Genomic DNA, 25,599 nt, shown 5'->3' with positions numbered 1-25,599 from the left:
ACGGTCGGCATAATTCTTTTGCCTAGACTAAGTTGTACGAAGCCTATCCTAAATGATCTTAACCTTGTATAAGGCATCCTGTACTAGATCCATACCCAACAATCGAGCCTCTCCTGACTCAAACTACCTGACCGGCGACCGACACCACCTGCCATATAAAACCTCGTAAGGAGCTATCTGGATGCTCGACTAGTAACTGTTGTTGTAGGCAAACTCTGCCAAAGGCAAAAACTAATCCCACGAGCCTCCAAAGTCAATAACACAAACTCGGAGCGTATCCTCTAAAATTTGAATAGTACGCTCGGACTGCCCATCCATCTGAGGATGAAATGTTGTGCTCAACTCGACCCGTGTTACCAACTGACTCTGAACTGCCCTCCAGAAATGTGAGGTAAACTGCGTACCTTGGTCCAAAATGATAGACACGGACCACCATGAAGATGAACAATCTCTCGGATATAGATCTCGGCTAACCTCTCAGAAGGATAGGAAACTGCCACAGGAATGAAATGTGCTGACTTGGTCAGCTATCAACAATAACCCACACTACATCGAACTTCCTCTGAGTCTGTGGGAGTCCAATAACGAAGTCCATAGTGATACGCTCCCACTTCTATTCAGGAATCTCAATCTTCTGGAACAAACCACCAGCTCTCTAATGCTCGTACTTTACCTGCTGATAATTCAAACACCGAGCCACATATGCGACAATATTCTTCCTCATCCTCCTCCACTAATAATGTTGTCGCAAATCCTGATACATCTCAGCAGCGCCTGGATAAATAGAGTACCGGAAACTATGGGCCTTCTCTAAGATCAACTCTCGAAGTCCATCCACATTAGGCACACAAACTCGACCTTGCATCCTCAAAACTCCATTATCTCCTAATGTAACCTGCTTGGCACCTCCGTGCCACACTATGTCCCTAAGGACACACAAATGAGGATCATCATATTGTCGATCTCTAATACGCTCAAATAATGAAGAATGGGCGACTGTACAAGCTAACACACGGTTGGGCTTAGAAACATCCAACCTCACTAACTGATTGGCCAAAGCCTGAACATCCAAAGCAAGCGGTCTCTCACGGACCGGAATATATGCAAGACTGCCCATACTGGCTGACTTTCTACTCAAAGCATCGGCCACCACATTGTCCTTTCTTGGATGATATAAGATGGTGATATCATAGTCTTTTAATAGCTCAAACCACCTTTTCTGCCTCAAATTTAGCTCCTTCTGCTTGAATAAATACTGTAGACTCTTGTGATCCGTGAACACCTCACATGACACGCCGTATAAATAGTGCCTCCAAATCTTCAGTGCATGAACAATGGCTGCTAACTCCAAATCATGAACTGGATAATTCTTCTCATGAATCTTCAACTGTCGCGAAGCATAAGCAATGACCTTGCCATCCTGCATCAACACCGCACTAAGTCCAATACGAGATGCGTCACAATAAACTGTATATGGCCCTGAACCTGTGGGCAAAACCAACACCGGCATACATTGGAGTGAGGCGGCAAGGCCGCTTTGTATAAAGGTGGTTGCATAGGATCCCCGACTTGAAATTTATAAATATTATTGGAAGCTCTTAATAAATTTGCCTTGACTTAAACGACTATCTAAGCCCCTTTTATTGTTACCATGATTCATCATATTCATGTTGGATTTCCAAGTCTTTGAATAGGTGTTTTAGTGTTCATACTAGTACTATTCGATATGTACTAACGTCCCTTTTGTCGAGGATGCTTCATCTTTAATAGGTGCAGGTGGTTCCACAATGAGAGGCATTGACCAGTGATAGCGGTACACTCTCTTCTCAGCCGACTTGGTCAGCCCCACTTCATTTCGGAGTCGTGCGTCTTTTGTTCCGTGTGTATTATGTTTTGAGGTATAGCTAGAGCCTTGTTGCTGACACTATCATTGTAGTCTTTTGTATCTATTAGCGACTTCGTAGACACATTGTGGGTTGAATATCGTGTTGGGAAAGTCAAACCAGTCTTGTAGTAGTTGAATCACTTGTTTCACTTCAACTATGAAAGTGTATGTATTTTGAGATTTTAAAATGAAGTATCTAATGGCAATGGAATTAGTGTGGTTCATGAATCCTCTTGGATTTAATTAGTGAGATTGACCATCTCTTTATTTATGAGTAAGTTGGGTAGAAAGCAATCTAGCAGGCTTGCTCGACCGGGTTATCTCGGTTGAGCGTCGGTCGCTCTCCTCGTGGTCGGGGCGTGATAATGTGTAAGCAGTGATAATTTATTTTCCTAAAGCAGTGATAGTTCAAGTCTGAGACCACTACTGATTCTGGAGTAAAAATCGTTGTTTTTTTAAGTGGAGGTTCAATGCAGAGCACACCTTCATTATGCATGATAGTCTCTCTTTCATGGTTAAACTCTCTTATTTTAATATTAAAATGAGTGGGAGAATGTTAGTATAATGGCATTTTATTATTAAAAAAATATGCAATAACTCCCACTACTCCATGATATAGAAAATGACCATAACTCTTTTGTAACTCATCTCCCATGTTCTACTACTAATTACATAATAATTTAACCATTATCCCATGTTATCCATAATTTCATAACTTATTACCCCACTTTCTTCTAATTTAATTCAAGGAAGAATTCTTAACCTATAAATAGGACTCTTTCTTCCATAATGTGGGGTGGAAATAATTGTAGAGTGTTTCAATAAAGTGAGGTTAAAGTTGTGAAAAAAGAAGAAGAGAGTTTTTTTAGTTTTGTTGAAGGAAGGTGTTCATCTTGGTGGAGCTTTGGAGTTTGGACTCAACAACTTGTCCACAGTTTGTTTGAGTCATACAATGTGATCGGATTGTTGTATCCTGGGAAGACAAGTCAAGAGGATTACTGTTGGACCAATGACGACTTTGCTGCAATGGGCTTGAATCCCCTTAAAGAGAGCGAGATACTCTCACATCAGTCTGAAGATATTTTATTTTCTTCATTTTATTTTTTAACTGTAATTGTATTTTTACCAACACAAAAGATGTTAGACTTCTAATATATATACAATTAACTTTTTAAAATAAAAATATATTGATATAAGGTTCTTTTTTTTTGTTTGCAAAACCGTGTGTGATGACACCATATTAGTTCCTCTGATGATTAGTGGTAAATATTTTATTAAATAGTTATACTGGAATTTACCCAGATGAAATTGCTTGTGAGCTTAGGAAAAGAAAGATATACTTAACGAAAGCACTACACACGAAAGAAGAATCGGCTTGCTTCTTTCAAGGCTACTCTACTGAATGAATACTCTTAACTTATAATTCACATTATATAGACTATAATTTCATACCATAAAATTTTTAAAATTCCTTTTCAGTTTTGGATTTCAGGTTTCTCCACACTGCTTGTATTCATCAGGTGCAAGGTGAGGATTCTGGAAATTCAAACAATTTTTTAGGATTTTGTATGCCAATTGAAACAACTTTATCATCTAAGCCATTTGACAGAAGAGGAAATAAAACCAACAAAAAAAGGAGAAAAAAAAACAGAAATCAAAGGCTGAGTTGTAGGCCCCCAAATAGCAGATTTCTTAATCAACAGAGGATAGGAAGTATAGTGCGGGAGACATCTTGAAAACAGAACACTAGTAAAAGAAAAAAATTTCTTGAATTTGCAGCCTTAGTATAAGCCCCACACACTATTCAGGTACTCTTCGATAGTCATTTCTAATTCTAGAGATTTAATTTGACTCATCTACTAACGATCATACTGTTTTTACGATTCCGGAACTAAAATGTGGTTCTTTTGGACAATCGGTCGTTAAGGTATAGCGCGATATGCTAAGGCGTTATATATATTATGGTGCCCAGTTTTTTTCCACACATTTTGGTTCTTAGCGTATGCCAGAGCGTTATATATATTATGGTGCCCAGTTTTTTTCCCACACATTTTGGTTCCGGACTCCTGATTTTAGTGATGTTTATTTAATGGTTTGCATCAGTGTCAGCATAACTGTGCAACCTGATATACAGATAATAAAAAATGTAAAATCTTTTGATGATACAGCTTCCTGAGCCTCTCTCTTTTGATTCATATATTCAATCCAAAAGGCTTAGTTGATTTGATTGTTATAGTCAATGTTTAACCAAAAATCTGAGTCTTTGGTCAAAGCTAAAAGAAAAATTCGGATTACTGATAATCAGGAGACAAAAAATAAAATACTTTTGAGAACAATGGTAGAGGGTAAATAGATAAGTATTTCAGTATATTCTCAATAGTATCTCGTGTCCTTACAAATGATGATACTTCTTCCTTTTATAGATCATTCTAGGTAAAGGAATAAAGCATCAGTTTTAATGATATAATCATGAACAATAAATGACATTAAATAAGCCGTTATACAATCATTCCTATTAAATACCAACTTTATAACGTATCAGACATTTAATAATGAATTTGGACTCCTTTCTGTCATCTGATCCTTGCTTTCAATGCCTTCTAATCCGTTGGCTGCAAATAATTTAAATTGGTACGAGACTCGTATCTATACGTCGTCTCGTGCTTATTTAAATTCTTCTTCCCGTGGCTGTTTTCACCATGCCTCTTAGTCAATTGTTGTTCTTTGACCATTCAACTAATCCACGTGTCATGCCACATCCTCTTTAATATAAATTCAGTTTTTTTCCCAATACAGATAGTCCCCCCACTTTCCATTTTTTTTATCAATTAAATAATTGGGAAGTGGATCTTCATATAAAAAGAACTTTTGCCACAATTAATGCTCATGACAGTACTAACGTCTCAGCAGTCTTTTCCATTTAATGTTCTGTCCATGTGTCATTTTATAATTGATTCCGCTATTCATACCCTTCTTCGAGACTTCTTCATTCTCACTATTTACGAAGTGATAGCTGCCTTTATTATAGGCTTTTCATCATTATACTTAAAAAGTTGACGGTTCCCATTTTACACATAACTTTGTCTTCCTTTGTCTTCTTCACTAATCTTCGACACATACCTTCTTCTTGACAATGTCTTCTTCAAACCCTAACCGTAAAAAAGTTCCAATTCTAGATCAGTTCCCCAACACCCCTATTAGACACAGAAGAGGCGGAGGAAGTAGGCCTCGAACAGGGTTAGAATCTACGCGAGGTGGTTCCTCTGGTTCTTCTTCAAGGAGTTTTGTTCCAAAAGCCCCTTCTTCTAAGAGTAGGGAAATTCTTGATACTTCTTAAGAACCCTCAGTTGATGATATAGTTCGCAGTGATTTGTCTTTTGAAAGTGACAAAACGTCTCTTCAAAAACAAATTAAAAATTTAGAAAGAGCCGATACTTACCCAACATTAGTAACCGAGCTTACAATCCCCACTATAAGAAGAGATTGTAATTGGAAGGATAGTCTTCGAATGTCAATTCCTTCCCCAAATCAAAGAATTTCTTCTTTTAGAAATGGGTATTCTTCTGTTTACACTTACCCCTTCACTTTGGGTTTTAATCCTCCGATTGACCCAGTTATTCTCGATTTTTGTCGTTTCTTTACCATTTGTTTGGCCCAAATTGGTCCATTGGTGTGGAGAACAGTGGCTTGTTTGAGATATTTATCATCCAAGGCCAATGTCAATTTCACCTTTTCTCATCTCATTCATCTATACCATCCCAACTTAATACGCCATGGGGTTTTCACCTTAACTGCAAGGAGCAAAAAAGTTTTGGTAAACCCTGAGGATGACAGAGATCGTGGATGGTATATCCGTTATGTTGCTGTCCGTACAGTGGATTTGATTGGTGAAACAAATATTCCCTTTCCTGAGAAGTGGAATTTTGAACGTAAGTTTTCTCTTATTTACCGTACCTACTTTTGAGAATTTCAAAAGAATGTTGTTTTTTAACCTCGTCCCTTCTTGGTTTTTTGTAGCAACCATGGGAGATGTGGAACCTATTCCCAACTTTCGTGGTTGGGTAGACTCACTTTTGAAAATTGCTACTAGGGAGCAAAGAACTTGGAAATCAATTTCTTCCTTACATGGCTGGAAAGTCAAAACACACGGTATCCCCTCTTTTACAAAATTTTGTTTTACATGTTAAGCACTTTTTCCTCAACTTTAATCATGTATATCCATTCTTTAATCAGGATTTGGCATTAGAGGAATGACAGCTGAAGTAGCTATGGCCATTCGCATGTCTGCGAATGCTGCTCTGGATTTAGATAAGGCTCGAGCCTTGTTGCCTAAAAGAAAAGCTACAAAGGAAAGTTCTGAAGAAGAAGAGGAGGGTACCTCCCTAATTACCAGGCCAAGGGCCAGGAGACGAATAGTCATTGATGATGAAATTGAAAACACTCCTGCTTGTACCTCCGCCACCGAGCCTGTTTTGATTCAATCTGATGAGGATGCCGAACCAAGAGATAATAATGAATCAATTCAGCACCTTTTTGACAGTGGTTTCGAGAGTGGCGAGCTCGGACCTGTTTTTGACGAAGCTCCTCTTTCCTCACTTGTTCCTATTTCCTCCATTCCTCTGCCTACCGTAAGTGTTTCTTTACCAGCTTTAACACCTTCCATTTGTTTGCCAATTTCTACTGCTCCTATATCTGTTCCCTTGGCTACTTCAACCGCACCTGCTTCTGCTCCGGTGTTGGTTTCGACATCTTTTCCCTCCATTCCTTCTATTCCCTCCGCTGCTCCTCTTCCCTCTGTTCATCATACAGAGACAGGTTCTAGCAGCGGAAATATGTCAATGAGAAGTGTTACTTTGGAAATTCCTGCCAATCATAGCCTCCTGAGGAAGACTGGCAGAGCCGATGTTTGGCTTGAACCTCTCATTGGTGATATCGAGAAGAAGAAGATGGAGAGCCATAGCTGCTTAACTTTGATGAACGACGTAGTTCATTCTACTTTGAAGGTATTTCAACCAACAAGTTTTTTTTCTCTTTTTTTTTAAAATTATCTTCAATTTCTCATTTCCATGACTTACCTCTGTAGGCTAACCTTATTAGCACGGAATTAATGAGAAGAATTTCCTCACTGGAAAGAAAAGCTCGTGAGTCTGAGAAGTCTGTCCACGAGGCTGAGGAAATTGCTAGGGGTGCCCAACTTGAAGCAAACAACTGGAAAGAGCAGTTCGAAAATGCTCAAGGGGCTATAGAAGAGTTGCAAGAAAATAAAAACCTCCTAGAGCTGCTAAACCGTGGTTTAATTTCTGAGCTGGCAACAGTCAAAGCTTCTTCAAGCCAATTGAAAAGAGATAAAGATCTTTTGGAATGCTCTTTATCAGAACAATTATCCAGAGCTAGTGAAGAAGTTAGAGAGTTGAAGGCACTTTTGGCTAAAAAGGAAGAATATGCAGGAGAGTTAGTGCAAAACTTAACTCAAGCTCAGGCTGACTTACAGACTTCTTCTGTCGAGATTCAAGCCTTGAAGAGTTCTCATGCTTCTCTTGAAGCTTCCCTTGATTCCCATTTAGCTGAAAATCAAATTTTAAAAAACGATCTTGCTATGTGGGAAAAGGAATATGGACTTCTAGAGGAAAATTTCAACATAGAAGTGAGTTGGGCTTTTCTGAATTCTCGTCGTGATGCTTTGACGGAAGCTGCTCAAGAGGGTTTTGACTTGCAGTCTGAACTGGCTAAAGTCATAGATACCATCGAGAAAAGCCAACAGTCTACTGATACTCCTTCTCCTGCCCTTGAAGTTCCTGAAAATGTTGCTATTCCAGCTTCAGAGGGTGAAACTTCTACAACCCAGTCTATGGAAGTTGAAACTTCCGTGTCAATCCCCTCAAGCTCAGCTGAAACCGTTCCTGTTGCTGCTTCTTCAGAAGTTGCCACCGTGCCTGTGGCTGAAAGTGAAATTCATATTGCAACTTCTGATGTACTAACCCCTTCAATTGAATGATGATTTTATCCCTTAGTTTTTAAGGGATTTTTTGGTGAAAGTCCCCAGTTATCATAATGGGGCAATTGTATAAACTTTTATTGACTAAGTTTCTACTTAGTTTTTTTTTAATTAGATCAAGAAGTTTGTTAAAACTTCAATGTGTTCTACTCTTGCCTTTTCTTTACTTATTTTAGCATTTTTATCCTTTGAAAATGCTTTATGATTCTCCCATGACTTATTGACATGAGGCTTATAAAAGAGGGCCCTTTTATTTTATCGACACTTAATGAAGAAGACGTCTCAACTTCATAATGGTGTTAAAATACGATGAAAGTAATAGGAAAACACACGTTTTGTATGAAACAACTTTGGCAAGTTTTCATTCATAAACTTTTAACAAGTGTTTGACTGTTACATGTATTACAATACATCTACAACTTTTCTCGTAACTGTTTTTCTTGTAACAGATTTGTAAATAACATAAACTAAACAAGGTTTTTTTTATAACCTGTTTCAGTACATAGTCATGACCCTATCTTTACATGTTAAGAAGGGTTTGAGAGGTGACTTTGTTTATGAGTTTGAGAGATGACTCTGTTGTTCTCATGAATGCTGAAGACTTCGTAACTTCTTCTCAACACTTGCTTCAGTTTGGCCGACTTTTATTCGATACTCGTATCTGTTTCTTTGCACCTATCTGTGTATAATATGTAGTCCCCCAAGTGTTTGAGCGGTGAAGTATGAAGCCTCGAACACTTGTTTATTTCTTTTTACTTTGGCCCTTTTCCTGAAACAGAAAGATATACGGGACTCGACTATGTGATTATAGATGAAGACTGCCTAACTCGTGTGTATTTCCATCAGATTAATTGTAACCCTGGGCTAGGAATTTATGCATACTCCATTTTGCCTTGCAGGTTGTGACTCATCATTTGGCACGAGTTAGGATATTTAGCCTAGCATCTAAAATCGTTAGTAAAATATTAAAAAATCAAGAGAAGAATTTTTACATGATGATACCTGACCGTAGGTACTTTCTTAAAAGTAATATCTTTTTAAGTGGACAGCATTCCAATGTGAGGGTAAAACTTTACCATCCATTGTTTCCAACTGGTATGCTCCTTTTCCCGCAATGCCACGAACTTTGTATGGTCCTTCCCATGTTGGACTTAGCTTTCCTGAGTTAACAGCTTTTGTAGATTGGAAAACCTTTTTAAGCACAAAGTCCCCAATTTTGAAAAATCTGAGGCGTGCTTTCCTGTTGTAATATCGTTCTATTACTTGCTTTTGTGCAGCCTCTCTTATTCCTTAAAGTAAATCTAGGCTAACCCGCATCTCTTCATTATTAGATTCCTCCGTTGCCTGATCGTACCGTGTGCTTGGCTCACCTATTTCAACTGGTATTAAGGCTTCCGTACCATAAACCATCGAAAATGGTGTTTCTCCAGTGCCTGTTTTGGTCGTTGTACGATAAGCCCATAGTACTCCGGGTAACACCTCAGGCCAATTACCTTTTGAATCTTGTAACCTCTTTTTCAAGTTATTGATAATAACTTTGTTAGTTGATTCCGCTTGTCCATTCCCCACTGGATGGTATGGCGTAGATGTTATTCTTTTGATCTGCCAACTTTGAAAAAATTCTGTAACTTGTGCTCCAATGAATTGTGGTCCATTGTCACATACGATCTCCTTTGGTACTCCAAAGCGGCATATTATATTGCGCCATATGAAGTCTTTAACTTCTTTTTCTCGTACCTGTTTAAATGCCCCTGCTTCTACCCATTTAGTGAAATAATCTGTAAGTACGAGTAGAAATTTTACCTGACCTTTCGCTTGTGGAAGTGGACCTACGATATCCATTCCCCATTTCATAAAGGGCCAAGGGACTAAAACAGTATGTAGTAACTCAGCTGGTCTGTGCATATTATTGTCGTACCTTTGACATTTATCACATTTGGACACGAAAATGGTTGCCTCTTCTTCCATCTTAGGCCAATAATATCCTGTGCGAATTAACGTTCTTACCAGTGACCGTCCTCCTGCGTGATTCCCACAATGTCCTTCATGTACTTCTCTCATGACATATTTGGTTTGAGAAGGGCCGAGACACCTTGCTAGTGGTCCGCCGAACATCTTTCGATAAAGATTACCTTGATATAAACAATATCGTGTAGCTCTTTTGCGAAGCGCGAAAGCCTTTCCTTTGTCATTAGGCACGGTTCTGTGCTGTAAAAAGGCAACAATTTCATTTCTCCAATCCCATGTTAGATGATTAAAATTTACCTCGTTTTTGTCAGGTTCGAGAATGGAATGAAATAGATGTATGACTGAAGCATCTGTATTGTTTGCCACATCTGCTGCGGATGCAAGGTTTGCTAAAGCATCTGCCTCTGCATTCTCATCTCTTGGGACTTGCACTATTTTCCAAGTTTGGAATTGCTTTACTAACTCCCGTACCTTTGCGAGGTATTCTTGCATTCGTGACTCTCTGGCTGTGTAAGTCCCCAGCATCTGATTAACCACGAGTTGAGAATCACTCTTGATTATAATCTGTGTTATGCCGAGTTCTCGTGCCAATTCTAAACCTGCAATTACAGCTTCATATTCTGCTTCATTGTTAGTTATAGAATGACATTTTATAGCCTGTCTAATGGTCTCACCCGCAGGTGGTACGAGGACTATTCCTAAGCCTGCCCCTTTTACATTAGATGAACCGTCAGTGTATAAAACCCAAGTCCCCGGGTTCGCACCATTAAAAACTAATAATTCTTTTTCTGCTTCTAAATGCATCCCCTGGCTAAAATCAGCCACGAAATCAGCTAGTACTTGAGACTTTATAGCGGTCCTGGGTTGATAAATAACTTCATATTCACTTAGTTCTATAGCCCATTTTGCTAATCTTCCTGAAAGTTCATGTTTATGCAAAATGTTTCGAAGCAGAAAAGCAGTAACTACAACAATGGGATGACATTGAAAATAAGGTCTTAACTTTCTAGATGCCATGACCAAAGCTAATGCTAATTTTCTAGTTGTGGGTATCGTGTCTCAGCTTCCAATAAGGACTTACTTACGTAATAAATAGGAGCTTGTTTACCGTTGTCCTCGCGGACTAAAACAGCACTTACCGCGACTTCAGATACGGCCAGATAAATAAGAAGTTTTTCCCCTGCCTTCGGTTTTGCCAACAACGGTGGTTTTGACAAATAAGTTTTCAAATTTCTAAGGGCTTGCTGACAATCTTCATTCCATTCAAAATGATCTTGCTTTTTAAGTGCAGAGAAAAACTTAAAACACCTTTCTGAGGATTTGGAAATAAATCTCCCCAAAGCTGCAATTCTTCCCGTTAATCGTTGTACTTCCTTTTTATTAGTAAGGATATCCGGGATTTCTTCTATTGCTTTGATCTGAGAAGGATTCACCTCAATACCACGGTTAGAAACAAGAAAACCCAAAAACTTACCTGATGCAACTCCAAATGCACATTTTTCTGGGTTGAGTTTCATATTAAATTTTCGCAAAATTTCAAAAGTAATAGATAGATGAGAAATATGATCATGAGATTGCTGGGTTTTGACGAGCATATCGTCTATATATACCTCCATTGTTTTCCCTAAATGTTCTTGGAACATTTTGGTGACCAACCTTTGATAGGTTGCCCCAGCATTTTTGAGACCAAAGGGCATTACTTTATAACAATAAGTCCCCCTGTCTGTGATGAAAGAAGTTTTTTCTTCATCACCAGGATCCATTTTGATTTGATTATATCCTGAGTATGCATCTAAAAAACTTAAAAGTTCATGACATGCGGTCGCATCAATTAGTTGATCTATATGTGGTAAGGGAAAGGAATCTTTTGGACATGCTTTATTTAAATCAGTATAATCTACACAAACACGCCACTTACCATTTTTCTTGGGTACAACCACCGTATTAGCTAACCAAGTTGGATATTTTACCTCACGGATTGATCCGATTTTTAATAATTTTTGGACTTCATCCTGAATCACCTGGTTCTTGAAAGCACCTTGTTTCCGTTTCTTTTGCTTTACTGGTGTGAAAGAAGGGTCCTCGTTGAGTTTGTGAGTCATCACATTTGGAGGTATCCCTGTCATATCAGCGTGGGACCAAGCAAAGCAATCTAAGTTAGCTTTTAAAAATTCGATTATCATACCTCGCATGTTCGTGTCTAAATTAGCCCCGATATAAACCTTCCGTTCAGGCTGTTGATCAAACAACGTCACTGCATCAAGCTCTTCAATCGTCGTTTTGATGCTTTCGTTCTTTTCAGGTTCTTGAATTGTGTCAGGCCTTGAGTCCAAATCTGTTTTCTCTTGTTCAGTTGAAGTTTGATCTCTTTTACTTTCAACTGTTTCCTGTAATTGCTATTTTGCTTTATTTACGGCGCTCGTACTTGTTACAGCGTTGACATTTCTGGCCATCTGCTGATCCCCACGTATTTGACAAACTCCCCATGGTGATGGGAATTTGATAACTTGATGCAGGGTTGATGGGACAGCATCCATATCGTGTATCCATGGCCTTCCCATGATCATATTGTAGGCCATTTCCATATCAACTACCTGAAATTTAGTTTCCTTCACAACACCCATAGCAAAAGTTGTTAGTATTACCTCACCTTTTGTTACTACACTTGAGTTGTCGAAACCTGACAAGGTGTGCGCCTTGGGTAACATTTTGTCTTCAGCTTGCATTTCCCGCAGTACCCTTAGTAATATAATATTTACAGAACTTCCTGGATCAATCAAAACTCGCTTTACATTAGTATCATATACAAGTAAAGATATTACCAGTGCATCATTATGTGGAGTTGTCACTCCTTCGTTATCTGCGTCATCGAACGAAATGCTTTCATTGTCAAGGACCTGCCGCACCCGTTTTCCGTGTGTAATTGTTACCTTAGAAACCTTGTTTGAAGCTGTGTAAGTTATGCCATGAATATCTTCTCCCCCGCTTATGACATTCACTGTCCTTTTGGGTGAAGGAGGTTGTGGTGGTTCTTGTCTGTTCTTCATATAAGCTTGTTTTCCTTTCTCACTAAATAACTCAGTGAGATATCCTTGCTTTAATAGATGATCTACTTCACTTTGCAGGAATCTGCATTCTGAAGTTTTGTGCCCGTGATCGTTGTGAAATTCGCACCAATGGTCCGGATTGCGTCTACTTGGGTTTGACCGCATTTCTTTCGGCCACCGTACCTTATATCCCATGCTTCTTAAAACAGCTACGAGCTCGGAGGTAGAGACGTTGAAATTATATCCACCGAATCGTGCCTTTAAACTCCTGTCATCATCACGTGATTCTTGTCTATTCCTATCATTCCTGAACTTTGAAGAAGAGCTAGAATCCCGGTTCCTTGACTTTTGATCGTATTGTTGGTTATCTTGCTTAGATCGTGGGTCCTTTCCTGCGGGTCCCATATATGGATCGTACCTATTTTTACCTGATCTTTTTTCGGAATCTGACCTTCGAGTACCTCCCTTTCTTCATGATGGAGCTTAGGTACGGTATCTTCTTCGATTCGCAGCTTCGTGCTATACCTATTGTAAACATCATTCCATGTGGTTGCAGGAAATTCTCGAAGACTTTCTTTGAGTCGTCTCGTGGCTTCAGAACTTTTGTCATTTAAATTACTTGCAAAAGCTATAGCAGCCCAATTGTCAGGCACACGAGGTAGAGTCATTCTTTCACGTTGGAACCTATCAACGAAGTTTCTAAGCAACTCCGAATCCCCTTGTTTGATTTTGAAGATATCTTCCATCCTTTTCTCAACTTTTTGTGCTCCCGAATGTGCTTTAATAAAAGAATCTGCAAGCTCAGCAAAAGAATTAATAGAATTTTCAGATAAAAGAGAATACCAGGTTAATGCACCCTTGGTGAGTGTTTCTCCAAATTTCTTGACCAATACTGATTCAATTTCTTGTTTGGTCAAGTCGTTGCCTTTCACGCCAGTTGTAAATGCAGTCACGTGGTCACGTGGGTCTGTAGTACCATCATATTTCGGGATGTCAGGCATTTTGAATTTTTTCGAAATTGGAAGGGGAGCAGCACTAGGCTTCCATGGTTGTTGTGAGTATTTGTCCATGTCTACTCCTTTTATTATTGGTGGAACTCCAGGGATTTGCTCTATTCGCTCATTTTGTTCCTTCAGCTGTTTCTGCAAGGTTAGTACTAAATTTTGCAAATATGAATTATTTAAATTACCTGGTCCCCCTTCTTGTGGTTCACTGGGGGTTGCTCCGTTTCCAGAATTATCAAGACCAGAACGGGGGTTCTCCAATGTATTATTATTAGGAGTCGGCGTAGGTGGCGCAGCAGGCAATCGACTAACAAGTGCCTGAAGAGCTTTGCCGACTTGTGCATCGATTAGCTTTTGCAAAGCTTCAGTTGTAACTCCTTCAAAATGTTCAGATTGCTCTTGTTGATCAGCACGGGATTCAGTAACAGGAGTGCCTTCACGAGATTGACGTGGTGAATTTAAAGGAGAGGGAACCACGATATCTTGATTTTGATGTATTTGATTCTCATGGTTTCCCAATGTGTTGTTACTGTTGTTGTCGGCGTTATTGTTTGACATGGTGACGATAATAGATAAGATATAGCTTAAAAGGAAAGATTATCAGATTCCCGGTAACGGAACCAATTTGTTTAACCAAAAATCTGAGTCCTTGGTCAAAGCTAAAAGAAAAATTCGGGTTACTGATAATCAGGAGACAAAAAATAAAATACTTTTGAGAACAATGGTAGAGGGTAAATAGATAAGTATTTCAGTGTATTCTCAATAGTATCTCGTGTCCTTACAAATGATGATACTTCTTCCTTTTATAGATCATTCTAGGTAAAGGAATAAAGCATCAGTTTTAATGATATAATCATGAGCAATAAATGACATTAAATAAGCCGTTATACAATCATTCCTATTAAATACCAACTTTATAACGTATCAGACATTTAATAATGAATTTGGACTCCTTTCTGTCATCTGATCCTTGCTTTCAATGCCTTCTAATCCGTTGGCTGCAAATAATTTAAATTGGTACGAGACTCGTATCTATACGTCGTCTCGTGCTTATTTAAATTCTTCTTCCCGTGGCTGTTTTCACCGTGCCTCTTAGTCAATTGCTGTTCTTTGACCATTCAACTAATCCACGTGTCATGCCACATCATCTTTAATATAAATTCAGTTTTTTTCCCAATACAGTCAACTTTTGCTCATGTATTGAAAAAACAGTATTTTGCAAAACAAAATTCTTTGTTACTTGCTTCAGTATCCATCCCCCAATACACTCATGCAGATCTCAGAAACCGATTCATGATAAATCAAAAATCTCCACAAGTTTAATCTATGCGGTTTGTATCTTCAGAATTGATCTGTGTAAACTAATAAAATGGAACACTTAACTGAATCGCTTTGGAGTAACTGAATCAGAAATTTGACCAATTCACTGAATTTAAGACTTACAACATTCAATTTCCTCTGATGAAAGAGTGTGGACTCCTTCATTTATGCTACGAGTATCTTATTTTTCTAAGGGCATTGCAACCTCTTCTTTGCATGAAGCATCACTTGACTTGATGTGTTTGTGATTAAGAGATAAGATCTCACAATAAAAAGATTGATGTAATTGCTCAAATGGAAACTATCTGTTAATGTTGTGTAGTTTCCTTGATATATAGAGAGAAAGCAGAAACAAAAAGGGCAGCCCGCTATACACGGGGTCCGGGGAAGGGTTGGACCACAAGGGTCTATTGTATGCAGTTTTACCCTACATTTCTGCAAGACGTTGTTTCCACGGCTCGAACCCATGACCTCCCGGTCACATGGCAGCAACTTTACTAGTTACGTCAAGGTTCACCTTCATAAAGCAAAAACAAAATTCTAAATAATACCTATAGGATAGAAAATTCTTCTGAATGATGATAATAGGAGTAAACTATTTTGAGTAACCATATTGGAAGTAAACTGATCATCATCTCACTCATGATTATACTCAAAGAAAATTCATGATAACCTACTTCTATGGTTAAAGAAAGAATTCAATCTTAGAGAAGAAAGAGGAAAAGATAAAAATCATTACATCTCAAAGAAACCAATGAATTCAAACTGATTTGTCAGACAAACAGAAAAACAAATGAATTCAAACTGATCAAAATATCAGAGAGTTTGCCTATCTTCTTGCTATTTAAGCCACTGTCGACTAACTCCTGAGCCTTGACTATGTACACATGTCTCTATATCAAAACTTTAAAGATAGACAAGAACAACACATAACTTGTCCAAATGTGAAGCTCAGCAAACATATAATTACCATATTGAAGTAAAACAGACTTTGTTTTATCAGGACCTATTGTGAATAGGATCTGATCCTTTTCTAACTCTTCGTTTGCTCGAGCGATTGGGATCAAATGTTTTGCTTACTGGTGCTGGTTTAACATTTGTTGTGTTCAATTCTTTTGTGACTAACCCCGCGAGCATATGCTGACTCCTTGACATTAGCCCCTGCTGTCTTGTGCTCCATCTCAAAACAAGCTGTGAACTTGTTATAGAATAAGATTTTTCTGGAAATACTGCTAATAGTCCTATGCAAATAAGGAGCACAAATGGCTTTTGAGTAGTAAAAATCATGGTTTCTTCTGGTGTTTGGGAGAAAATAGAAATATCAGTAGCATTTATATCATCAATAAGATTTTTTTTCTTTTGTGACTATTTCTGTAGATATGAGCCTTCTGGTTTATTTCTTATAGGATTTGGAAAGAATAAAACAGGAGGGGTCCCAGAATATGTCAAGGAGTTTAGATTCACTCTAATCATAATATGTACAGATGAAGCAAATTAAGGCTGTTATAAAAGGAATAGGTATGACTAGGGTTGAATAAAGGCCTTGGAACAACATCTTTGAGAAGCTAAGCATATTTTTTCACTTGTTTCCATATGTCTCTATCATTAGCCTTGCCTTTGTCTTCTAAACAAAGACCAATTTGGTCACTTGAACTAGTAGTCAGCATGCCACATCATCTCACTGTGCTTACATGTAAATGCCATTGGAATTTATGTTGTGCGGACTCTCCAAAATGATGCCGCACTCGTGTCGGATCCTCCAAAAATATACTATTTTTGGAGGATCCGACACGCACCCAGCAATATTTTCGAAGAGTCCGAGCAACATAGACCGGAATTCCAATTAATTATTGTGTTTAACTTTTATATAGTAAAGATATACTCTCAGTGTAATTTAATCTATCATAGTAGGTTGCCAACCCAATTTATCACGTTTCTAATTACACTTATTATAAACCGTCACTGTACTTATTTTTAGGTGATGTACTAGTACAAAAAATTTTTAGGTGATGTACTAGTACAAAAATCTCTTTGCGTTGTCAGTATATAAAAGTTAAACTCTTAATTATGATGTTCTTGAGTGTACATGCTATATTTGCTAATCAAAGCTTACTTAGGTATTAAGGAAGAAAGTCTTTTTGGTGAGATTAAGCAGCCAAACTACAAGATTGGTAAAGCAAAATGTGATAAAAAAAAAAAAAAAAGAAATGTGGGGGAGTAGAAAATCTTATTCCCCTAATAAAAAACCAAACACTAGCTTTATGCCATCAGGAAAATCTCACTTTAGAATTCCAAGCTCTCTTCTCTATGCAGCAAAAACAGCAGTCCTGGTTTCTTGTGCTAAATGTGTTTCTTTATGCTTTTCTTTTGCTCTTTATTTTGGTTGACAGGCCCAGTATTCCCTATTCAAATAAACCCAATCCAAGTGTAGCTTTCTCTAATTTGAAATTAATTATTTTTGCTTTTCTTTTTTCTCGTTTAACCAGGCTGACCACTTTTTTTCTTTATTTTGCTTTGATCTAGTGTATGATATTAGAGAAAATCACATGCAAGTTGGAACATTCTAAAGCGTAGGATATGATACTTTATTCAATTGCACTGTGCCAATGGATTGATCTTAACAGTGAAATTGTCCAACTTATATAACCATGAAAAATATTTTGGGTTTCTATTCTTTTTATATTTGTTTACACACACACACACACATTTTCTCTTGCAACATAGGTATATGGACCTCCTCTATAGTATTTACAAAATTGCAATGACATAGAGAGAGATTAGCACAACCCATATGGAAGACAGAGCCAGATGTAGGATTTTGAATTTATAAGTTTTGGATGCTAGAAAGGTAGATTATTTGAGTATTGGATAAATTTTTATACATATTTCGTACAATTTTTAACATAAATACAGAATTTAGGCTAAAACTACTGAGTTCTGCTTAAGCATAATTGTAGCTCTGCACTAGATTTAAGACTAACTTGTACATATCAAGAAAAGGTTGTTATATCATGTTAAGAAAATGAACGTGGAGCATAACCTCAAATCTAACTCATAAGGTTAAAATTGTCCAACCAAGGTAGAACACTCTAAACCCTTTAATTTCTCCTCCAAATAAAGTAGTGATTCGGTATTGGAGGGAACTATTAATTTGCCGGTGTGCTAATATAAAGTTAGACGTACTTATTAAATGCTCTAAAGCTAAGGTTTGGCCATGAGAATCTTGATTTGTTGTTTCATGATTTCGTCCTATGTCCTAAGGAGCTAACTTTATTTATTTATTATACGTAAAAAGAGCTAAAGACAAAAGTTCATTTGTAGAAAAGTAGAAGACTGCATCCAAATGGGAAATTTGATGCTTACAATGCATTCTGCTCTGGAGACTTCGAGATTTTTACTTCTTAGGCTTATGAGTTTGGACGTCTTCTACGAAGAAATAAATCAAGAATTTGTGCATTGTTTTGTTTTGGTACCGTAATTAAATAGAGCATATGAGTTATGACATTCCACGAATATGATTATGTATAAGCATTCAAAAAAACTAATTTTGAACTTATAATTTCAATACTGAAATGAGTTCAACGGTAAGAACCTAAAATTGAACCCGGCAAAGTTGAATCATACATGAAATTACACCTTATCTGCTAACAAAGATCTCGTATAGACATAATGATGTAATTGGTAACAGATCGCTGGAGAATATCGAACTTTAAGTTGTGTGGGCTCACAAAGACAACTCTTTGTTAAAGCTTAAATTTTGAAAGACACAGTGGGACACTGCAAACAGAATGTTTACCAAATCAGTAGTTCAAGAAAAACACTTTTTCACTTTTAAGTTAATTCGGCCAAATATATAAATTGTACAAAGGGGAAAGGATTCCTATTAACGTGGATACAAGAATGTTCGTCTATATATGCATCTAATAGTGTTGATCTTTCTACAAAACCTTAAAAATAAATATTCAACAGTAATTTGAAATAAATTCGAGATGGCGAGTTTTTAGCTGACATGAAAAGCCAGGGGTCCCTATAAGACATGCAGTATGTTACAAAACTGGTCTTATCCAGATGTGAAGATTGTACTAAATGTTATAGTTACACATGCCAAGATCAAAAGAATGTAATATACAGCTTGGTAAAAATTGTTGGTTCTTGAAACATCAGTATGCTGCTATTATCCATAATACTACTTACAAAACAGAATGCAGCATTTAGGGTTAAAAGACGAGGCCGGTTGCTGGAACCTTTCATAAAAGGAACTGGTATGCACATGTCACAACTCTTTTAAACACGATCCAGTGGTGCAGGCACAGACGAGTCTGCCGATGCAGGGACAGAAGGTGTAGCTGATGCCATGGCAAACTGTACACCTGTCGACTGCCCAGATTGTACCACAAATGCAAATTGTGCTGTTGCTAATGCTGCTGCCTCCTGCTTCACCAAACCATGATCACAAGCTTTACGATCAATTGTCAGTAAAGAAACATATACGACGCTTATTTAAAGTATTTTGGCAAATTTACAGCAAAATATTCAAACAGCAGAACTAACATCAACCTCTCTTTGCCTGCGCTGCTGCAAAATGCTGATGGCCCAGACCATGATGTAGCACGGTAAAAGAAAGCCAATTAACCGAAGCAAGAAAAGCTGCAAGACCACACATTGATTGGACATATAGTTTCCAGCATTAATAAGAAATCTTTTTACAAGAAATAGATAGAAGAAAATAGCACATATGGATATCCAAAATTACCGAGAAGAAAGCAGATGGATCTTCGTCGTCTCCGTCTGCATCTGCTACAGGTAATGCATGGCGCAAGAGCAGAAAAGCCATTAACTGCCAGTCAAAAAATTATGTGGATCATCAGTATTAATTGCAACTTTAATAAATACCAGTGTCTTTGTAGACACCAGCTCCAACTCCAACCAAATAATGACATAAAGGTGTAACTGTTTCTAAATTGACATTTTCTTCAGAGCCTATTGAAATATAGAAAATAAAGGAAACCTTTAGATAAATGAATAAGCATAGTGGAAGAAGCAACATCTGTGTCCCTAAAAAATTTCTCTTGTTTACCTACAAGAATAGTTTTAAAAACTCAGCATTTTGGATTATTGTTGTTCTTTGGAGTGGAAGTGACTAAGAGGTATTTACCCACTCCTACACTGAGTTGCTTGGATTCGGGTGCGGGCGTTTGATACGGGTGCAGATCTAGAGGTTGGATCCTTCGTGGTCTAAATTTTAAGAGTAGGGGGTACGGATCCAGGTAAGGGCGCGGGGATTCGGCTAAAAATAATTCAAATATCTAAAAATAGAGTTAGACGTTATGAGGAAAACTTAGAAGGTGTTTTGAGAAGGAGAAAATATTGATCAAGAGGAGAATCCGAGAAGGAGATAAAAGGAAAAGGCCTGACATAGGAATTTCTATATACAAGGTATTTCATTTTCTTCAATTTTACCTTAGCTATTGTATTGATTTCAGAAATCATTGGATCTATCCCAACTTTCTCCGTTAATTTTGGTCAAAGTACCCAAAATTGGTTGACCAGATCCGCTACGGATCCCACAACCACACCAACGTCGTGTCAACACGTGTGCGGAACCAAAAGTAAAGAGTCCAAGCAACTTAGCTCCTACAAGGTGAATCAAGCTTGACTGAGGCAATGAGAGAAGAGATAGAGGCTCAGAATTCTAGCTTTTCTCTGGGACAAATAGCAGTAAATGCTTACAATTAGAGCAGCAGAACGGCAGAATGCAACGCCACTTGCATTTGTGGCATTATAATCATCATATTCAGCTTCCAAAAGTTGACGTTCAGCCTCTCTAATCGCCAAAAAGCGAGGATCATGTAAATCAAGAGGGGTCCCAGCGATTTGCCATCCTCCCCTGCACAACAGTGAGGCAACAAAATAGCTAATGAACTACGAAGTAAAAATGCTGAATCTTCATTACCAACACCACCACTTAACTAATATTTGAAAAGAAAAAAACAAATAGGAAACAATATAACACAATGACCATGATTCATCTAAATTGTACACAGTATTGTTAAAGGCGAAGCATGCTTTGGAGCTTTACGTGCAACTGCAATTAAAATGAGCCGTAAGTGAAGAAAAACTAAAAGTTACATCTTACATCTTTAAATATATATATACAGATATATAAGATGAAAAACCTATTAAGTAAAAATAACAAGTATGTATGCAGAGGAATTGGAATAACTTTGATTAAGTGAAAAATACGCAAAAGCACGTCAATCAAGTTAAAAAACCACCCTAAATATGCAGATTAGTGTCTAACTCAGATTTAATGACTAGTTTTCTTACTGAACTTCCAGTTCCCATAACCTCCTCCTCCTCCTCCTTAATGGCCTGATGACTCTCATTGGTATCACATATTACATATTCTTTTCTCTTTGAATTGTTCTCTTAACAGTTACTACATTATTTTGATTGCCATACTTATTTAGAGGTGACCCTTTTGAGATACCAACCATGATATTCCCAAACTAACCTAATTTAAAAAGGAAAAAGGTCCGAATTGCCATTGTACTATCTGAAAATGCTCAATTTTACCCTCCATTAGACTTTTGCTCAATTCATAACCTTGCCTATAGCAAATAGTCTCGTACTTGACATTGATGGAGCTCCAGCGTGAAATGGATGGACTCCGCATGCCCAAATTCTTTGAGGAAAAAAGATCCAAATTTACCCCTCAACTTTTGACTATGGTTTAAAATTGCCCTTGGGTTTGGGGCTCCATTTGGGGTCAAGTGCGAAAAGAAACCTTTTCCTAGTGGCAAGAAAAATATTAGACCAAAAGTCCAATGGACGACAAAGTTACTCAATTTTGAATAGTACAGGGCAAATCATTTGCCCCCTTTCCCAATTAAAAATGTTGGCTGGTTGGTATTGTTGTAGGTGAATGCCTCCGCGCCTCGGTGCCTTAGTGAAGTATGCCTATCCTAGAAAAATGCTCAGCAGAGTGTTGTGCCTCATTACAATACTCAAGCATGCCTTTAACAACACTATTTGAAAAGCTAACATAAAAGGGAAGACATAAGAGAAAATTAACAAAAAAAATAACCAGTTAAGAAAGTAAACTCACCCAATATCTATAATAGTCTCCTCTGGCTGAGCTCGAGGAGGGGCAGTGTAACCAGGTTGGTATGGCTGCATGTTGAAAATAAAAATGAGAAGTTATTATATGATACAGTAAGATGGAAGAACAATAGAAAATGCAATAATCTAAAAGCATCAAGCTCAATCAAAAGTTCCCAGAAATCTGTAATTACTGATGATCAGATGGCGAACTACATATAGCCCCAAGAGGCTTACAAAAGAGAATAGAATGACTATAGGTGAATACAAAAACATTGACTTGACAAACCTAAGCATTGATCCTATCTATAATAAAGAAATTCGAATCTTGCACTCATGCATATGTATGTAATACATCAAAATCATGATTGTAATATAGAAATTTTAGACAAGTAAAAAGCTTCCAAAACTAAAAGTCTAGTGAGACATTGAGGTAATTTGCAAGAACATCCTCATTGACATACGTGCTCATATCATAAAATGAAACTATTTTCTTTGAGAAAGAAAAAGAATTCACATCACAAAACATATCACATTGAGTACCGTGATTCAGTTCCATGTGCTAGAAGGAACCATTTCTTTTCCACTGCACAACTTAACAAAAAGAACAAATATTAACGAATGGTGACAAAAGCAGGAAAACTTTTACTTTCTCTTTGGTGATTTTTTTCCTTTTTTGGCATACGATGAAAACAGGCTTATTTAATAAACAAGTCTTTTCACCTATCTCATAATATGCAACATTGTGCAAATCAACTAGAACAGAGACATACCTGATGGCAAATCTCACAAGTAATGTCGCCCTTCTCATTGCACCAGTGTTGAACACATTTCCGATGTGCATACTGCAGGTCAATTGCATTTACTAAAATCATTAGCACTTAGACAAACTACTCATACATTAAAAGAAAAGCAGAACAATTAAAGAAAGAAAATACGGCGGAAAGACTGTAGAGCTGAGCAAGAACTTGAAATACCTAACTGTAATAAATCACATGCTCTATCAGTACAATAAATGAAAACAGCAAAATTGAGACTTGTGCAACCGGAATAAGGGAAGAAAGGTTGTTTTAGGGGCTCCAGATAATCGCCTAAAACATGGATGAGATCACCAATGAGCAGAGGCAGACCCAGAATTTTAACGCGACGGGGGCACCAATATTCTTCTCAAACAAAGTCCCCTAAAGGCTTTTAGTGTTCAGGTTGCTAAGTGATTTAAATTAACCATTTTCAAGGTATGTTCATATACATATACAAAATTTCTGTCAAAGTTTACGGGGTTAGGTGACCCCTCAAGGTTACACATAGGTTTGCCTCTACCAATGAGGCACCATGGAGACATAACTAAGCAATCCTAAGAACGGACAAGACCACCATCACCCAGAGGATAGCACACAAGGGAATTTGGGCAGCCTATGAAATGATTGTTGACGTACAGTTGACCAGGAGAAAGATCCTAACTCAAGACAAAAAGTAAAAGCTGACTTCTAATGAACAATTTATGGAAGACAAGAGAAGGAACAATTAGGAAAAGGGAGTTTCAAGAAAACAACTAAAATGTAAGGTGTGCATGGGTATGAGTGTATTTGAATATTTTTGCGACTCAATAAGAGAATATCTAAATTTGCTAACAACAAAGATAACGGGAGTGAAAATAGAAAATTCACCTTGAGACTTCCACTACAAGCACAAGGGCTCTCCAAATTGTTCAAGGAATCTTCGTCTTGGCAAATGCGGCACTCTGCATTCCCAATTAATGGAACCTCCTCATTAGCTTCTTCTTCTTCTTCCATGGCCAATTCTTTCTCCTTTCCAGTCTTTGAAGAAGAGGGTCCTTCCACTTCTGGCTTCTTCCTGTTCTCAACGGCAATTTGAACCGTTTCTCCTCCATCTGGGTTCACAACCCGGTCATCATTCACCACCAAATGCTCTCCCATTTTATACAACGACAATATTCCTACATTAGAAAACAAAACTCCTATTCTCAATCGGGTCCCAAATTAGTTGAACTTCGTTTGTATGAATAAAGGTAAGATCTTTTTTCAGAAAATCAAAAATAAAAAACTAATTTCGCGGTTTGGGGTTAATTATATGAATAAAGGTAAGATCTTTATTCACGAAATCCAAATAAAACACCAATTTCACAATCTGGGGTAAGAAATTATATGAATAAAAGTGAGATCTTTATTCCAGAAATCAAAATAACCACCAATTTCACAATTTGGGTTTAGTCATATTATACGAGCAAAAGCAAGATAATCCAATAAAAGAACAATAACAACTATATCTCACCTTCAAACTAGTTGAGATCATATGATAGATTTGATAGAAAAGGGAAAAAATAAAAGAAAATTGGATACAGGCCTGGGAAATTTCTACAAAAAGAAAATCACCGCTCAAGCCGAGAAACTCAGCAAGAACAGCGATCTCTAAAAAAAACAAGTCAAATGGGAAAGAGAAATTATTTAATTAAAAAAAAAAAAAAAAGAAGCAGAGAAAAGTAGTAGTAAAATGTACCTGAAGAAAGAGAGAATCAAAAAATGATAGTGGAAAAGGAGAACAAATACGCGGTTTTGTTGCACAACCAAGAAAAAAAATAATGGAGGAGGTAGAGTTTGTATTTAAGCTTTGAAATTGTACAAACCGAACACCGAATGTCCGCGTTATTTTTTGTTTTTTGTTTTTGACCTTTTCTTATTGTTATTTTTTGTTAGCGGTCTTCCTCGTAAAATTGCTCCAATTAGAAGCTTTACAGCTTTATCCTTTTTGTTTTTGGAACAATGTATTGCAAGTACATAGGTATTCAAATTTTAGGATTAATTGCACAAAAGGACATCACATTTATAACGGAAAAGGGTCAAAACCATCCTTATTGTTTGCTAAATGGTTTATAAATATTCTCCGTCTATTTATCCGTTCAAAAAAATACACTCCGTCCATTTATCCGTTCAAAAGAACACACGAAGTTAATTTTATTAATAAAAATACCTCCGCGATTAACGACAGAACTGATGGAGTGTATTTTTTTGAACGGATAGATGGACGGAGGGTATTTATAAACCATTTAACAAACGATAGGGATAGTTTTGGCTCTTTTTCGTTCATTTAATGAAATGACGATTTTTAATTGGGCCACGTGGTAATCTTTTACTGCAATCTTTTACCCATTTACCTGGTCCGACCCTATTTATTTGACCCGCCTAATTATTTTCTTTCTTTTTCTTTGCTTTCTTTTCCCTCTCTTTTTCCTTATCACCTAGCACACCCACTCTCATCTCA

The 25,599-nt window shown here is 37.4% G+C and overlaps 1 protein-coding gene across 4 annotated transcripts; it reads right to left on the bottom strand.

Moving 5' to 3' along the window:
• Positions 1-19,174: 19,174 nt before the first annotated feature.
• Positions 19,175-24,967, bottom strand: LOC104216961 (uncharacterized). 4 transcript variants are annotated; one of them, XM_070162689.1, is made up of 8 exons: positions 24,838-24,967; positions 23,988-24,277; positions 23,094-23,165; positions 22,328-22,392; positions 20,950-21,106; positions 19,973-20,056; positions 19,777-19,866; positions 19,175-19,650 (listed from the first exon to the last, which is right to left on the bottom strand). In XM_070162689.1, the coding sequence occupies exons 2-8, from the start codon at positions 24,255-24,257 to the stop codon at positions 19,504-19,506; spliced, it is 885 nt and encodes a 294-aa protein (XP_070018790.1). In that variant the 5' UTR covers positions 24,258-24,277; positions 24,838-24,967; the 3' UTR covers positions 19,175-19,503. The 4 variants fall into 4 exon arrangements, with proteins under 4 accessions (XP_070018790.1, XP_070018789.1, XP_009765409.1 ...); XM_070162688.1 differs by having other exon boundaries at positions 19,771-19,866; positions 24,838-24,946; XM_009767107.2 differs by lacking the exon at positions 24,838-24,967 and adding an exon at positions 24,613-24,749 and having other exon boundaries at positions 19,771-19,866.
• Between the last annotated feature and the right edge of the window lie 632 nt (positions 24,968-25,599).

The sequence above is a fragment of the Nicotiana sylvestris genome, chromosome 11, assembly GCF_000393655.2.
Source record: "Nicotiana sylvestris chromosome 11, ASM39365v2, whole genome shotgun sequence".
Taxonomy (NCBI): Eukaryota; Viridiplantae; Streptophyta; class Magnoliopsida; order Solanales; family Solanaceae; genus Nicotiana; species Nicotiana sylvestris.
The sequence above is the reverse complement of the archived record's forward strand: the minus strand, read 5'-3'. Positions and strand labels throughout refer to the sequence as shown.

Excerpts from the sequence above, each read along its gene's own strand:
- LOC104216961 (XM_070162688.1), bottom strand. The coding sequence starts at position 24,257 with ATGGGAGAGCATTTGGTGGTGAATGATGACCGGGTTGTGAACCCAGAT. Across the intron at positions 20,057-20,949 it reads GCCGTTCTGCTGCTCTAATT|TTAATGGCTTTTCTGCTCTT; the intron begins GTAAGCATTTAC and ends TTTGACTGGCAG. Across the intron at positions 19,867-19,972 it reads ATCCATCTGCTTTCTTCTCG|CTTTTCTTGCTTCGGTTAAT; the intron begins GTAATTTTGGAT and ends GTGGTCTTGCAG.